The sequence below is a fragment of the Lonchura striata genome, chromosome 9 (genome assembly GCF_046129695.1).
Source record: "Lonchura striata isolate bLonStr1 chromosome 9, bLonStr1.mat, whole genome shotgun sequence".
Lineage (NCBI taxonomy): Eukaryota > Metazoa > Chordata > Aves > Passeriformes > Estrildidae > Lonchura > Lonchura striata.
In genome coordinates, this window is record NC_134611.1 from 11613034 (window position 1) to 11631115 (window position 18082).

The 18082-nt window shown below is 37.8% G+C and overlaps 1 protein-coding gene across 1 annotated transcript in view; it reads left to right on the forward strand.

The window, feature by feature from the left end:
• The window catches only part of SPATA6 (spermatogenesis associated 6), a 41681-nt gene that overhangs the window by 14148 nt on the left and 9451 nt on the right, over positions 1-18082 (forward strand). Inside the window, exons 7-12 of the mRNA XM_021529061.2 lie at positions 345-623; positions 2184-2271; positions 3863-3903; positions 4994-5160; positions 14251-14350; positions 17727-17794. Of these exons, the coding sequence (XP_021384736.2) occupies positions 345-623; positions 2184-2271; positions 3863-3903; positions 4994-5160; positions 14251-14350; positions 17727-17794 (743 nt within the window). The remainder of the gene's footprint in view (positions 1-344; positions 624-2183; positions 2272-3862; positions 3904-4993; positions 5161-14250; positions 14351-17726; positions 17795-18082) is intronic.

An 18082-nucleotide genomic window follows, 5' to 3' on the forward strand; every position in this document is an offset into this window, starting at 1 on the left:
CTGTGTATGGCTAATTCAGGTAAACTTTGTATTAAAGGAACTTGTGACAAAATGCAATTTAATTTTTAGAATCTCCATGAACTCTGTGAGAAAGTTTATTGAGTAACTATCAGACACTTAACATCTAACATGCAGTAATAGGTGTTTAACTTTCTTTTGGTTTCAGAGAAATGGTAAACAAGTAAAATGGTAAAAAAGTGTTTTTTTAAATTGCTGTTTGATTATAGTTTTGTGAGGGGACCTTCAGGTGCCATGGTAAAATTCCTAGTTCCTCGTTTGCATTATGTTCAGCGATCTTTATCCTACACGCCGTCAAATCAGATAATTTCTCTTCTTCACTTCAGACTGGTAAGAACTGGGTGCGTCATTCAAGCCTAAATGGAAAAATGCCCTCCAAGCTGGCGAAGCAAAGCCTTCCTTCAGCCGAGAGGGGCGGGCAGGGCTGGGCAGCCAGGAGCTACGAGCAGCCCACCATCGCCTCCAAGTCGCGCTCGCCGTCCCCGTACACCAAGCGCCGCATGTGTGAGCTCTCGGAGGAGGCCAGGCAGAGACTGGCCCACCTCAACCTGGGCCCTCACGAGTTCAGGAGAGACACTGACAGACCTCCCTTTGTCATCAGACGGGTTTGTATTCGCTCCAAGCTTAAGCTCGGTTCAAATGTTGTTCTTTCGTTAAAGAGCGCTCCAAAAATTCATTCAGCTCTTAGTTTAGGTGAATAATTTTTTCCCTCTCCTTAATAGTCTGTCATAGAGTGATTTAAATGTAAAATTAACTAAAATAAAATTTCTTTTATCTGCTTTAGTAACAGACAAAGATCAAATTCTTCCACGAATATCTTGGTTAAATTCTCTGAGGCCCCATTTCTTTTCTTCCAGCACACTAGACAGGATAATAGGTGTATAAATTCAGCTTGGAAGTAATTGATATTAGTATTAAAAAATCCTGAATAAGACTTTAAAGAAAGAGTGTCTAATCACACTATGAACACTTACACTTCCTCTCTTTCAACTTTTTTTATGTTGGTATCCTGTGATCTTTGGAACACTTCCTTTGCTCAGAGCTACATCTCAAACACTTTGACTTAGAGTTCATAACATAAGGACATTTTGCCATACATGAAAAATTGTCCTGAAATTAGGTACTTATTTAAAGAAATTGTGTGTACCTCTTTTAAAATGAAGGGGCTACATTTCCCAGTCACCTGCAGGATCATATGCTCTTTCCCCCCCCGCCCCTCCCCCCCCCAACCCCTTAATCTTCTTATTGCAACAATTCTCTGTTTTTAAACAATCACTTTGAATTTGTAGGGGAAGAAATGGGATTGTTCATATAATGTGCTGTGACATTATGATTTCTGGGCACTTACCACAACCAGTTAGATAATCAAGTGGTTAAATAGTTTGCTTCTATCTTACCCTTTTACCTAGTATCACTACTAATTAATTAATAATGTATTGTCAAAGTTTAGAACACTTACCAAGTTTTATTCTACATATAGCTACCTTTTAGAAATTCAAATGGCCTGAATAAGTCATTAATCATTCATCAATCTACTATTTCTTTCATATATTTTTCTTTTAACTCTTTTTACTTAATTCTTCTGGGTTTGGATCTAAAGGTGAAGTTCACAGTTCAATTATAGTGTCATTAACACTGATTATTGATTTTCAATGCTTGGTTATTTTTGTACAAAAAAGGAAAAGCTTGTCTCTTGATTCAGCATGTCCTCACTGTCATGGCCTTTCTGGATTGAGAATTCTCCTTTCAGGAGAATATCTTTACTGCTGAGAACTCTTTTGGCCTGGAGATTTTGTGTTACATGAAGATCAAAATTGGATTATATTAAATGTAACTTTTTAATTAGGAAGAGATTCAGATCTCTCTTGGTGAGATCTGAGCTGTTTAGAATAAATATGAGATACCAGGAATTGTTTAAAAAGATTGCAGACATTACAGATGAAGGAGAAAAGAAGTGTCTTTTTCTTTTTTTGAACAATAAGATATTCAGAGTTTTTTATGCACAGTAATGCTAATAATGCACATGAACCAACTGCTATGAAAATAGTCTCAAATAGTATTTAAATAAAGTAAAATGTTTCAGAAAATGCCAGTTGTGGTCTTACAGACAAAACCAGAAAAAACTGGAATTGATACTGAGTATTTTAACAGTATTTTTGCTTCAGGTTGGACAACCAAGTCCTGGTGCTAAAATTAATTCCTGGTGTTCCCTGCGAGAAAGCACAGCAGAGGCCTGGCCCAAGGCACCCCATGGTCAGTATTTTCTACTATATATCACATATATGCTTTTGATTTCTGCAGGAAGCAGTTTTATTTGGAGCCTTTTATTATTATTTTGGTTTTTTTATTTATTATAAAAATGTGAGTCTGTGATGGAGAAAAAGCTGTCAGTTCTTCCCAGGAAAAGGAAGAATGCTGAATAAATTACTGCTTCAAAGGGTGCCCTTGAATAGTTCTTTACTTCATGAAGCTTGGAACATAGTTCTACATGATGTGAAAATAGGAGAGATTTCCAAAACTCTCTTTCACTCCCTTTCTTGTTGGGTTGGATGGTGGAGAAAATCTGCAACATGGCTTGTGGGTGTGTTGATCAGCCTTGGGGTATTGATTATTTTGAACTTCAGGGCTGTGTTCCTTCAAAAATGAGTAATGTTTATTTTAGCAGTATTTGTGAATAGTGGATCAGTGACTTACCATTATTAATGAACATCCAGGATGTGCTGTAGTATCTGCTTCAGCATCCTTTGGTATCAGTAAGTGAGAGTTTAATAAAAAATGTGGGACCAGAAATTTAAGAAAGCACCCTAAAACTTGATTTTATTGCACATGTCTTAAAATATGAGGATTTTAATGAGTCTCATCAGTATTTGTTTATGTGTACTCTGCCTCATTTTTATTTCATTTCCTCACTAATTATAATTTGTTATACAGCAAATCATTATGAACGTGTTATTTTACATTTGTTCTTTGTCATTGCACTGGGTGCTAGATTTTAAATGTTTCACATCCCCTTTGGGAACAGATTTGGCTGGATAAAGGAACAGACCAGATCATCTGATACTATTGCACACTTACAAAATGAGGTGGTGGTTTCTGGCTAGTATCTAGAAGACCAAAATCTACCTCAATATTAACATCCAGAGGATTCTTTGGTCACCTGCCCATGTCTTGAGGCTTAACTGTAACTTCTGAAAAGAACAGGTCCCTAGGATTAGAAATCTTAATGCAGACAGTACAGTTTAGTCCCTTTTTGCTTTTCCTGGGTCACAGTGTGAGGGTTGTTCAGTACAAACTGGTAGAACAGATCAAGAAATTAGATTTAATGTCAGTCCCTCAGGGATGAGGTGCATATTGACGCTGGTGAAAAATCCTGACCCAGGAGGGGTCTGAGAGTTTTTCCATGTGTTTCACTAGGATCTGTATTTGTGTCTGTGAGTCAGTGGTGAAGGAGGGAATGCAGAGGTGATAGGAGAAGGGAGAGATGCTCACAGGGAAACTTGTTCAGAGAGGATTAGTAAAGTAGAGCAATGTATATGGGAAATGGTGAATTTGTTTTGATACTGATTTAAGCAACAAATAGTGTAGCAAAATGTGCCACTTCTGTCTGTGCAGAAGATGGTGCCTACCCTGATTCATTACTGCAAGCTTTGTATTCCATTTAATGGGAGGTTGTGGTTTTCAGCTAAAGAAGGTGATTTCCTGAAATATACTGAGGAGACAAAAAAAATATCTTTAGTTTTGTTTGTGAGGACAGATAGGATGCTTTGTAAAAGATTTCATAGAATTTAGGAAATGCAAATGTATTTTTGATTTCTTCTGTCACGGACCTTTATTCCTTCTCCAGATCCTTCTCCTCACGACAGCTACAGACCCAAGAAAACTGAAGTGAGTACTTTCAAGTGGTTTTGCTTTCACACTGTTTTTTGGGAAGCTCTGAGCTTCCCAATCTTTCTTGGATTGTCTTGCATAGGTATTTTTGAAACGTTATCTACTGTAGTATCAGAAGTAAGAAAAAGGACATTTTAAATCTGATCTATCCCAGTTAAGGCCTGCTGAAAGATTATTTACAAACAGTAGAAGGAAAATTAGCACTCTTTAAAGATGCTTATGCCTGCGCATACAGAATTATCCTTTCCTTGGCCATAAGGCTTGCAGCAAGGCCATAGAGGAGCCTTTAAAGGCTGTTTGCTTTTGCCTTACCAGTTGTTCTGAGAGCATTGTTCATTCTGGCAATGTGTGTGCAGGTGCCACAACTGGGAAACCACCGTTGTGTTATTTCACATCCTTTCTTTTTCAGATTTTGGCTTCTTTCTGTATTAAAATAATCAAAATATTAACATCAGGGTTGTTTTGGGTTTGGGAGGTTTTATTCTTTACATCTTCATTTAGTTGTTCTTCGCCTGTGTTCCTGAAGTACTCTAAAAATTATGGGTTTAGGCATCTAGTTATGTGTGCCCTCCTAGATTTCCTAATGTCTGGGAAAACTGATGATAATAGGGAAGAGGAAAGAAAAGGAATTATGAGGATAAACCTTGGTATATATATTAAGTAGACTTCTGTCAGATTCTAAACTTTTATTACCAAGGGCTGTAGTTCTGTGTACCATGTGACTCTAATATATTGTGCTGCCTCTGGATCGTTCCATGGGTTGTTTAGAGTCTCAGGCATTATTCTGAATCTGTGAGATTCCTGGGAAGCCTTCAAGTTGTGCACTCAGAAAAATTGATAAAAGGACCATTGCAGTAAAGTTTTACATAAGGTGGTGTGTTAGTTACCAACAGATTCCTCTGAGACTTGTTGATTTACTTCAGACCATAGATTTTTGTATGAAATGAGAATCCTTTTTCTTTCCCCAGCAGACAGATATTCCTGAATGGATATACAACCTTTAACCTTTTGGGTTAAGAAATAAAAACATGAATATTTTACATCTTGATATTCATAATAAATTGTAGTTTGTTGGGGTATTTTTCAGGCAAAATCTAGTGGAAAAGGTTTGGACAGTAGTGCTGTTTGCAAGGAGCATGTAAGCCCAGATCCACCCAACAGAGAGTGCCATTCTGCTGCTTTGGAGCGTTCAGCACCTCCAGCAGTTCAGGAGTCTCCAAGTTCTGTGCTGAGTCGATCTTCTCTGAGGGAAAGGTAATGCCCTGCTTTTGTTCATGACATTCTGGAATTGGGAACATGAGCTGATGATAGCAATGCCTGCATGACTGTAGTTTGCATATTTGTAGTTTGCAAGGTGTGAAGGTTGAAAAGACTGAAAAATCTTCCTGCAGCAGCTGTATTGTTGTTTGACTTTTCCTTTTGCTGTGTTTACCATCACCTCTGCTTGATGACTACAGTCCTAGTAACATGGCAGCGAAAATCTCTGAAACAGTGGCACCCGAATTTTAGGCTGCCAATGTCCATCTGGAACAAAGAATTAATAAAGCATCACTTAAATGAATCATCACTCTTTCAGAGGTGATTGAAATCTCAGGAATGTAAATACAGATATGTAAAAATGCCAAGAAAACTTTACAGTAAGTACTTGGAAACCTTTTTTCCATCTGACTTTTCACAGGGGTTTTTGAGCACGTACTTGTGGCTGTGCTGTACTCAGATGTGTGACTGGTGTGCATAACATGCTTAGGCTAGCTTTAATCTACTCAGTGTGTTATTTTCCCATCTTTTCCCTTTGTTGACATCCTAAGATTTTGGCTATGATTTTTTGAGTGGAAGTGTGGACCTCTGCAGCTATTGTGTGTATATTAATTGTTGTATTTCAATTACTTTTCTTAGCTATCTCCACTGACCCCAGTAGAATTGGGTTTGGGACAGTTTAAAATATCCTTTAATTTAGTGGATTTCAGTCCCTTGGTTAATATATTGGGCCAGCTTTAGTGTCTTATGAGGGTGGAATGGAAGAAATGTCAAAAAAGCATCAGATGGTTTCATGCTTAAGCCCTCCAGTCCTTTAAAGAGAGTATTCCCTGCTTCCTGCTGAGTGTTCATGGTGCTTCTCTTGTACATTCAAATAGCAAGTTACTGGTTGCCTTTCTGGGAACAGAAAAACTGTATGCAAAGCTAGGCCTGAGTAAGCAAATAGATAAAATAATTGGGAGAAACTAAGGATTAAACTGAGGACCCATCCTAAGTACTGAAAATGTGCTTTGGTGACCAGTTCACGCTCTGGTACCATTGGTACCAGGTTAGTCAATGCTTGCAGGTTGCATTTTACAGCCTACACACAACCTAATGCTTGTTTCCAAAATAGAAAAACTGTCTCAGTTTTTTCTTTAAAAAGAAAAATGACAGATGGCAGGTGGGGACTGAATTTTTAATACTCACAAAGATCAAGTTGGTGTTTTAACAGCTTCCTCTGCTTGAAAACTTGTTTGTTATATGTTCTGTGTAATAATGCATCTTGGAAAGTGTTATACAGAGATTAGGATGTATCTGGGGTTTGAAGGAGGTTTCTTTGTCATCTTGTCTGCCTCCCCATTCTCCTCTGACAATGTTTGTGCATTAGTTACCCATATCTGGGGAAGAGATATTGTCATGGTAACTTTTTTATCCTTTCTTCAGCTGAACGCTTTTTGGGGGGTTGAGGCTAAATTATATACACATTTTATTTAGAGCTGGTGGGGTGCCTTCTATTGATAGCAGGAAAGTCTTGTATATTGTGAGCTGCTGTTACATGCATAGTAATTTAGTCGTCTGCCAGTTAGTTTTGAACTTGTCTGAATGTTCTTGCTTTTTCTCTTTATGAGCCTCTCTCCAGAAGAGATTTCTGATCTTGTGAAATTATGTTTTTTCTTCTTATTAAAGCAAATGTTCTCAGCTCTTCAGAGCTGTAACGTCTCTCTATGTAAAATATGTAACCATTTACTTCTGTCATCAGAAAAAAAAATCAAAATGAGAAATAAAGGGCATAGTCTAAAAAAAACTGATCTCTTTTTCATGCTGCTGAGATAACAATGGTTTTAGCTGATTGTGTACTGAGAGTTACACTTGGAATGACAAACATGGTTTAGAGGTCAATGTTTGGAAATGCATGCAAACGCTGCTGTTCAGATCATAGAAATACAGAGGAAATCAGTGCACTGAAAGTAAAGCAGTGTTAGAGTAATTGCAAGAATATGGAGTCTTACCTCACAGTATTTGGTGTTTATTTCCTCAATTTTATTTTGAATTACAAAGACAAATTGCTTAGCATATACAGGCTACTGTTTTTAATGCCAGTCAACCCACAGTCAATATGAAACTTGACTCCCCACCTCAACCTTTAGTTCCCTCTTTTCCCTTTTTTAAAAAGTAGTGGGAACTGACTGTCTGCCTTCTTGGGAGTACGTCCCAGAGCCCTGCTGTGTGGTTGTTAAACCACTGCAATACTTTTCAGTGAGGCAGAAATTGGGGTCTTGTGCAAGGTCCTCTGAGCCCTTTTGTATCCTCCCTGGCAGTTTTCAGTCCCTTTCTTTGAGCCTGCTAGAGACACCACAGATCAATCCTCTTCCCCTTTCCTCTGAGATTTCAGTCAGAAGCAGAACTGTAAATAGATTTACTATTGAACAAGACAGCCAAGTTTTGAATATTGATTTCTCATACTTTCTTTTTGCATTTTTCATTATGTATATCATCTAAGGAAAACATTTGCTGATGTTGGAAGCTGACACTCAGCAGTGATGTGGCCACAGAACACCCCCAGAGGTCCCTTCCAGCCCTCACTGTTCCATGATTCTGTGAGGTTTGATTGTGGCTCCTGTGCAGACCAGTGGCACTCACAGACCCTCGAGTTCCTGCCCATAGTGTGTCCCACAGTGTGCCAAGGCAGTTGTTTGGTTGGTTGTGCAGAGAGGAGCATCCTGGACATGCCGGGTGCTTTGGGAAAGAGCATTCATACTCTGTCTTTTCAGTGCTGCTTCAGGAAAGCAAAATTGCAGTCCAGTCCTTGCTTTCATGGTGCACAGACATCCTCACACACTCCTAGAAGATGGGGGTTTCTTGAGGACTTACAAGCTAAGCCTTCCTTGCAGCACTGAAACCTGCAGCAAAGTACCTGTCAGAAAGAAAAGGAGAAATAGTGAGATGGATTCCATAAGGTCAAAAAGTCCTTTGAACAGAGCTGTGTGTTGGCACAAGAAAAATCCTTTCCTCATGAGACTACAACAATCATGGGAGTATTTGACTATTTCTGTGAGAGGCAAAGCTACTTCTCATGCATTTGGGATCAAAGGAGTCTTTTTCCTGTTCTGGAAATAGCATGCTTCTACTTTTGTTTCCAGATTGAAGTGCAGTTCGATAGCTTTTTTCATGTTCTCCTGGTTATGCTGCTGAAATGTGATCTTCCCTGCTATAAAATTTAACAAAAACCTAAGTTCTCTTTGAAGTGAGACAAAGGTTAAGTGTCTGGATCAAATGCCCTTCTGTAATATTCCTGTATTGTTTTACTACCATCTTTTTATATTCTCATTTTCCTAGTGCTAGGGAAATAACCACATGAAGTTAGATACTGGTAATGATAGATATAATGACAGATACTAATAGATATTAATGAAATATTAGATCCATTGTGAAGTCCTTGAAAACACCAGTTACCAGAATGTTTGGCTTCAGTGATCTTGAAAACGATCGTCCCAGTTTCTTGGGGGTTATTTTATTGCACAGCAAAAACCAGAAACAGGTGGTTCACTTGATATTTTAGAGACTGGCATGTATCCTGAGACAGGGTTTGCTTCTGTGAGAGAATATGTTTTAAGTTTTGAGAACTCCTGCTAAAAAGTAGAACACTAAAAAATATTGCAGACTTCTTAGGAAAAAGCTTGCTCTCAGGAGAGGCTGTACCTTGGTTTCCTCTCTTTTTCTAGCCATTTAAAAGTCATCATTTCTGATTTTTGGAATTTTCTTTGGTAGGAAGGTTTTGTGTTTACCAGGCTCGCCTCTTGGGAAAGTTTACTTATTTTGCATCCTTTAACTTCTGGAATCAGCACTTGAAAATCAGTTATTTCATACTACATTCTATGAAAGTGAGCAATATCCAAGCCTTTTTTCGTATTTTTGCCCAACATCTGTACTATTTGTCATCTTCATTGGTTGATTTTGCTGCAGCAGTAAGTAAATCTGAAATTGATTGCTGTCAGAGTCATTTTGTGTATAAATTAATAAATTCAGAGAAGATAGAATGTAATGGAAAATCTTGCAAAGAGCATAAGGAGGTGCAGCCAATTTGTGACAAACTAATGATTTAGTACCACAATGACTTCAACCTTTTGGGAGCAACTGCTCAGCTGGAGTATTGACTTTCATTGAAATTTCGGAAGCTGTCTGCCATTAACTTTCCCTTTTTACATGATGTATATTGCCACAGTTTTAAGAGCTAGATATGAGAAGAAGGGGGAAAAAACATTTGTTAAGAACTCAAACACTGAACTCAGCACATGTCACAAATGCTTCAAGGTCCATCTATAGACAGGGCTTTTGAAAGTAAGAAAAGCTACATGAGAAATTTTACTTTTTTCATGTCCTGCTGAAGAGGGAGAGTAAATTGGTGCACAGCTAAGCTGTCAGCTTCTGCTTCAAATATTTAGGCATCTGTACTCTGATTTAATGCCCTGTCTATGTGTGGTTGTTCCTGCTTTGTAGTAATAATCCTGCCACTGTGAAAGCAGCCACCCTCCTCCACTTCCAACATTGTGAGAATGGAGGGGGTTTGTGTTGGTGTAACTTCATTGCAATTTAGGCTTCTGTGTACAAACAGAGCCTCCAAAACACTTCAGAGCTGCATCATGAGCATCATTCACTTTTAAAAAAAACAAACCAAAATTGTGTCCTTGACTAAATAGACCAGGAAAACCCTGAAGTGTAGCCCAGCTTTTCTATTGTGCCTCCTTACAGAGCAGTATGCACTGCAAACTAGGTCCATCCTGCTGAATTACCACATCATGTCTGTAAAATGAGAGTAAAGCAATGTCCTTCCCTCCTGTGAATGCTGAATAAATACCTGCATAGATATAAAATATGTGAGGTGGGTTTTTTATTTCAGAGTTAAGTATTTTTTGTTTTGTTGAGGCTCTCTCCTGTTCCATGTGCAAGTTCTTGCAGATTGTGTTTTTTTCAGGTTATACCCAGCTTTAAGTGTTTACTCCCTCTTCCCCCCAGTGACAGTAGGGTTCTCTGCAGTTGTGAATCTGGTACTGCAGGACTTCATTGATTTCTGTCCTGTGATGGTTTGTCCTTGGATGTGGCTTTGCTCAGCATGAGGACTGTGTCTTTGAAGCTGATGAATTCTCGTGGAGGCCACATGCACAGAATTGTTCCCAAGGCAGGGGGTGCCATGAGGGGGAAGGGGTCACGAGAGCCGCTGCAAATACTCTGCACAAGGTTCTGGCATTAATTCTGCTGATGGGAAATGTATTAATATCTCCTGCTGAAATGTGATATTAATGTTTTTGCTGTGTGCAAGTGGATGATTGGATTGTCTGACATTTAAAAATTCCTATTTATTACAGCTCTCAAGTTTGCAAGCTGCTGTTTGAGTAGAGTACATGGGTGGATGTATCCTGTTTGCATTTCTAATGGAGTATTTCATCCTAACGGATAAAATTATACATGAAAATAATCTTTAGCACAAAATCTACACTATCTGTTTGGCTTCTTTTTTTTTTTTTCCATCAAGGTAGATGTTGTCTGTATGACCTTAAAAAAATCCTTATCTCATAAAAGAAAATAAATGCCTTTTAGTCACATTACAAGGGAAAATGGTTCTGTTTCCTTGATCGGACTCAACACAACATCTTTGAAATTAATCTTGAAAAGTTCTCTGATTGATCTGGCTTTTTCTAGGTCACTGAGCTATATTTCCAAAGTGTTTATACAATCTATTGGAATCAATAAACAATTTAAACTGATGTAACTGCAGAATGTTTGCAAGTCCCAGAGAAAATTGAAAGTATGACAAAGAATACAGCTGTAGGAGTTTATTTCGTTTATCAGGACAAACAGTCATTGAAATGAAATTACTTTCCTTTGAACACTGCAATATGATAGTGACACCTTAATCACATAAATAAGTAGCTGGTCATTTTAAAGAGTTGTTACTGGTGATTTTGGGCAAATGGAATCCCTTTATTTATACTCCCAGAAGCTGTGCAATAAAGCCTGTTTTATAAAGTATTTCCAGTAGGAGAGTTAGAATATCATAAAAAGGTTTCACTTCAGATTATAATCGTTGTGTTTCAGGCATTATTTTATTTTAGTTTGCATTTCAGACATGATTTTATTTTCGTTGCATTTCAGTTGGCAAATATTAACATTATTCTTTAAACGTGGATTAGACCCGATAGTTGTTGCTAAAATTAGACCATAAAAATACTAGAAAAGCTAATTAAAAAGAAGCTGATACAATTTTTAATCACACTTAAGGTTTTGATTTTTTTCTTTTTCTTTTTTTTTTTTTTTTTTTTTTTTTGGTAAATGAAGTTTGGTGTCTGTGTGAGAGGCCAACATTTGTTATACCACAGCGCACACTAGTGGATTGAGCCATAAAATCACCCGGAGAAAGAATTTAATAGTTCTCGAATTAAGTACTTAAATCTTCTTCTTGCAGACATAGCCATGTATTTTCTAACTGAATACAATAGCAAGCTGGGTTTTCTCTTTTTTTTCCCCAAAAGTAAATACATTTATCTCCAAAGATGTTTGTAAATTTACGATTAATAACAATGACCTGAAGTCTTACATACGAATTTCATAAAATTTATTTCCCAAAGGCAATCTATTCCAACTTCCCAGAGCAAGCAACCTTAGTGCTGGCAGAACAGCAGCTGCTGTATAAATAAGGGAAAATGCCATGACTTCATGGCTCTATCTTTTATTTGTCAAGTGGGAAATGACTCACTCTTACTGCATCTAGGATGCAGATTTTTAAACATGCATTTCAGAGGTCCTTTAATATCAGTAAATGTTGTAAATTCTAATGGGAAGCCATAAGATGATAGTTTCACTGCAGACCCTTTCTCTTTCCTTTCTTTTAAAAAAAGAAAGTGGTTTTTTTTTCAAAACACAAGTGGTAGAGCACGTGCATTGTAATACAATACATCAAATGGGGTTTGACTGCATTAGGGAAATTAACATTCCTTTCTGCTTAAGGGACACACTTCTGTTTCTTTAAAGGCAATGCTTTTCTCCCCTAACAAAATTCTCAAACCATTTTGCTTTCTTTTAGAAGAAGTTATGTGAAATCTTTTAGTGCAACAGATTGCTGGATTCTAGAATGCAAAAGAACTGCACAGTATGAATTTGCCATACATGTTCTTGGGTTTGGAATTAATTGTAAAATTCTCAGGATAGTAATAGTAATGCTGTAGACAATTTGGTGAAAATTCCTGCTTGTAGTGATCCAAGGATAAACAACGATACATTTTTTAGAAACGTGGAAATACATCCCCTATAGATTATATGTTACATACTTCCAATATTGTGTCATTTCTTGGCACCCTTTCCTGAAGAAAAATAGAAGCAATTTCTAGTATATGAATTGATTTAAAGAAACTCATAAATAAGCTGAAAATACTCATGTTGTTTAGAGCCAAGAGAGGGGTATTTTGGACATACAAACAAGAATAAGTGAATCCAAATAAGATGCTTATATAAAAAAAAAAAATAATAAAAAATAAAAAACAGAAGAAGATTACTCAAAACCAGAAAAATGGTTACTTTCTAGTTCTTTTTCAGTCTCTGTCTCTGGTAATAAAAGGAGTGATCCAAAAGATTGCAAAGAACTCTATGTAGGTTGCCTGCCTGCAACCTTCAAGACAATCTGGCACTTCCCACTTTTGGGATCCTGCTTCCATTAATTTTTACATTGCCAGGCTGCTTGTTTTGCACTGAAGCTTTCTCTGTGTACTTGGTTTGTTCTTTTTGAAAGGAGCTGGGCAGTTCTTTAGCTGTATTGAAATTTCTGGAGGTTTGGTGAAGGTGAACTGAGCCAGGCACAATCAGGCTGGGGATTTGAGAGTGATAGACTGGATAATGCAGGGAATGTGATAACTGGGAGAGAGGAAGGCAGAAAAGCTGGCAGTCCCAGAGCAGACTGTGGAATCTCAGGGTTCAGATGCTGTTTCTCCACTGCATCAAATTTGGGAAGGCACCAAAGCGTGTCAGTGTTGCTGGTGCTGCTGATGCAGGCAGGGAATGGCAGCTCCGTGCTGCTGCTGGCTGCTGTTCAGATTTTCAGATTGCAGTGCCTGCTCTGCCAGCTTGCCCAGTGACCCGTGCTCACATCACCATGATACCACATCAGGAGCTGGGATTTTCTGGGTGCCAAGTCAAGCTCTCAGAGCTTAGGCAACACTGAAATGAAGATGCACAATCTTCATTTGGTGCTCTCTTTCCAGTGTCATGAGCTTGTGTAAGTAAGCATTTCATAACTTTCCTCCAATTATTCTTTCCTTCTATCGATGTCTCTTTTTTAAAAAAAAAATACATTTTTAATGTATTTTTTGATGTACATGGTTGGCATGTAAACAATCCTATAAATCTTAGTTGCCTCCCTTAAGAGACTGAGAATATTTATTGATATGAAATTTCTGTTAGCTTCTGAACTTGCTCAGAAGGATGAGCTTCTGAGAAGGATGAGAATGGTTTTTTTAGTAAAGTAGAAAAAAATAATCCAAAACATAACAAGGTAAAATCCAAAAGTAGCTGTTTGTTTTAAATGACTCATACCAAGCAAGCTACCTGGTTTTTAATAATACAAGAAAAAAACCAACAAAACTTAAAATGCAGTTCCTCTTATGAAATAAAGACTGCAATTGCAAGTTTTTGACTCCATGTGTTTTCCAATTTGCATGCATTGGGGTTACCTTCCTTTAGATTTATTCCAGTGAAAAGAACTTTGTGTGCAATACTTCCTTTAAAGAGAGGCAAATGAAACCTGATCACTGGGAATAGTATAGGTTTTTTTATTCTGTAGGGACCACACAAGCATTACAGAAATATTACTCAAGTTACAAAATCATCAACATTTTCAATGTTTTTCATCTTCTGTTGGTGTTGTGGCTGCATACTGTTTATGCACTGCTTTGAAATGTTTCTTTACTTGTACCCCAGAGGAGAAATTGAAACATTGTGTGTGTTCCAAGTAGAAGGAGGTAATGCATGCTTCATAATTAAAATGAAAAAGAAATCTGAATCAATGAGTTTTTCAAAAGAAATTATTTCTTCATTTTGTTTTTCTTCTTCCTCTTGCAGATTTAGCACTGGTTGGCCTTCACCAACAAATGGAGATGAGATCCATAAAAGAGTGAAAAACATTTTAAGGACACACAGTGCTAGACAGCGCCTCATATTTGTAAGTTTAACTGCAAGCTCAATCCTTTCTCTTCTCTGAAATGGCTGAAAAAGAGAACTGTGCCTACAGTCTTGGATTTATTATAATGTTGTCCTTTGGGACAGCCTTGATTGCAGAAATATGGATTTGGTGTGTGAGCTCAACTGTTTCACACTGATTTCAGAAGCCTCCTTAGCTTTCGCCTTTATGAAGTAGTACAGGCAACCCTCTCATGGCTTATTGAGAGCAATTATATTGGGGTGTGGGTTTTTTATACTCTGATTCTCCACTCCCAATTTAAACAAAAAATGTTACAGATGTGTAGAACATCAAGGCTTAACATGTTGTGCAGCTGCACATCAGCAGCTGCATGTATCCAGCTGTTTCTAGAGCTAATATTATTCTTCAGATGTGTGCTTTTTTTTCACTTAATTACCTGGATATCAATGAACACAGCTCTTTGTCTAACGAGATTACACTCGGGAACAGAATATTTTACCTTGGATGAAATTTTGAGGTGTGGTTTTAGACGGACAAAATTTTTTCCTATTGTGATTTTGAGAAACACAGTTTCTCAAAAAAATGCCAGAGCATTGTACCAGCTGAATAAGAAGATTGTTCATCTGCAGAGAATTTAGAATCTTGAGTGTAAGGTGAGGCAAAAGAAAGGTAGGATAGAAAGGTTGTAAGGATGAGAGATGATTATGATACAATGATCATAATGATGATTATGATCTAAGATGATGAGGAGCTCTGGCAGTCTAACTCAGAAATGTTATTGATGGGGTAGAAGAGACATAAGTCTCCCAAAATGGAGAAAGGCATCTTTTTTTTTTTGCTTCAGTTTCTCTCTTAGAAAATAGAATGTTGACAGAAATCTGCTTTTGAATGTTGGTGCAATTTTCAGTTGCTACTGTCCCCAGCTGTCCACCTTTCCCCTCGGCTGCAGTTCCCTGTATCAGTGGGAAGTGGGATAAAAAGTGTGGGAGCCCTGATGTCCCCCCAGCACATTCCCCACAGCAAGGGCAGTGCAAGCACTGCTGGGTTGGCTGGGATGTGGGGGCTCCACTGACTGCAGGAAACCCACAGCAGAAGTGATCCATTCCTGCAGGATGGCTTGAAGAACATCTGTCTTCACTCTGAAATCCTTATTTATTTACTTGTTTGTTTGTTTGTTTATTCATGTCCCCATGTTGGGCAGCTCATTGTCTCACCTCATTCTCACTTAATCTGATTATTTTCTCATTTCTGTTCAATGTTCATGTTTACCTTAGTTGTTGTGGGTTTTGTTTTTAACTCAGAAAAATCTTGCATACTAAGACTATTTGATTTAGTTCATGCTGTACCTCCCCAGTTATTACATGAATGTTATGATTTTGTGAGCTGCTGCCTCTTAAATAGAAGATGCCCATGACATTTTTCCGTGTTTCCACTCAGAATAGGTACAAATGGTGTCAAATGCTCCCCTGTTGTTACAATGAACTTAGGATAACAAATTGGATTTCCTGATAGTGTTCATAGCAATGAACACTTGTACAGCCTGAACTATCTCCAGTGGTTCTTGACTGCTTTCCTCAAACCATGACTTTATGATAAGCAGAGTTGAATGATTGGTTACATGGTCCCTTCATACAGTCAAAAAGACTCTGCAAACATTGTGCTTCTGCCCTAAAAAATCCAGGTATTTGGTCACTGGGTCTTTAATTACCAGCCTGATCAAACCAGTGCTGGCAAAGGACCATTTTTCTCACTCTGTTTTCTTCCACTGAGCAAAAGGAAGGGAAGGATGCTACAGAGAAGTCTTGTGGTGTTGGATAGTTGTGTAGAGCTGCCTTGTGAAAGCCATGCTAACAGCAGCTGACCTGATGAAAAAAGAAAAAAAATCAGTTCTTGCAGTGAGTCGCTGTAAAATACACCAGGATTGGTTGTGCTTCCCCACATGGGCCAAAATCGGGGCTGTGGTATTGCACAGTGGATGGCTGAGGTAAATGGGTCATCTTGAAAGTGAGGGAGTAGTAAAGCAAATATACTGGCAATGTGGTGAGCAGATCTGGCTCCAGTCTAGATCCTCTTCAAACTTTGAAAGGTTAAGAAGTACCTCTTACTCTGTTTCACTCCGAAGAGCCTAGTACTAAATAACTATTCCCAGAATCATATAGCTGTGTCTTTTAAAATTTCTTTTTCATATTGCTCTATAAAAATAGTTGTATTTTTGTAGACTAGGGCTCTGCTGCAGATTCCTTGGGGTGTCCACTGTACCCTTCTGCTGTGACATTGTGACAGTATTGTTTCCATCTCCTTTTGCTTTCCAGAACATAATTTGCCTCTGGCAAATGCTGCAGAATTTTATTTACCACTGTACCCCATTTCCTCTTCGGTGCTTTGTAGTTTATGAAGGAAGAGAGCTCTTCTGTTTACAAATACACTTATTACCTTGTATTTCACCACAATAAATTCTTTAAGGTTTTTCCTCATCCATATGCTGCTGTTCAGCTTGCTGTGCATCTTATTGCCATCTACCACTATATTTATTGTCTTTTCTCCCAGTTCTGTGTTACCAGAAAGTGTGATTATTTTTACTGCAGTCTTTTTTCCAATCATTTCTCCTATAGCATGAAAGATGACTTTGTTTAGTAATCCTTACAGCAATTGACTTGTGCTGAAAGCATCACTTAATATCACCCCTTAAGTAAGGTGTTTGCTCTTCAGAGTAGAGTGAGCATGATTGTGTCTGTTGGAATTTCTACCATCCCATCTCAGGTGAGCAGCTGGCTCCCTCCACATGGGTGTTTTGTTTCTTTCTTATTTAAGAGGGCAAATTTGGGTTAATTAATGTCTAGATAGCATTTGGAAGGTAAAACTGCATTCTAGCAACTGATAATACCTGACTGAAGGGTCATTAAGTGTATCAGATTATTTTTAAAGTTCAGTAAGGATGTACTCAACCTTGGATATGAAATTCAAGAATTGAGATGTGTGGAATGCTTCTGCCTTGTAAAACACTTATTAAGTAGATAACATAATAAGTTTTAGGGTTTATTTCCTCTCTTCTGCAAAGAACACAAAAGCAGTAAGTAGTAGGTTTCATAGCATTTTGCCAACGTGTTTATTAGGGTTTGTTGGGGTTATTGAAGCTTCTGCTGTCTGCGCAGTTCTCTAGATCTACACTGTCAAGAAATTCTTTCCAGTTTATTACCTGAAAATTATTAGCTGAATTGTACTGAACTTAATTAAAAGTGTTCATAAATGGCATTTGGCTCATTACACTTTGTCCCTTTCTCCCCCAAGAAATGTAAGCACTTTAATAGTCTTTTAAATGGAAAGAAAGTATTTTTGAAATGAGATCATTGTAATCAGAAACCAAGGTAATGAGAATTTGATTTCTGGGTTTTTTTAGGATGATTTGCCTCAGACAAGAGAACCTTCAGATAATATACCCTTGACTGTGAGTGAGCTGCAGACCAGGTATGGAGTTTTTCTCTGACCAAGACAAAACTGTCGCACTCAATATTGCCCTTTACATTTAACTACAAATTTCTCTTCCCATTTTGAGCTTTGTCCTACATTGCACAGGGTGAAGTTTTCAGGAGGCTTTACTCATACTAAGCTTTCTCACCTAAAAGCAAAATAGAGTTAAATATAATTATGCCTTTGATGTTGTTTGGCACTCTGTCAGTATAGTCTTCATAAAACACTGAGTTTGGAACTGAACTTGGCTATAAAAATTATTCTTGGGCAGACATTTTTGGAATT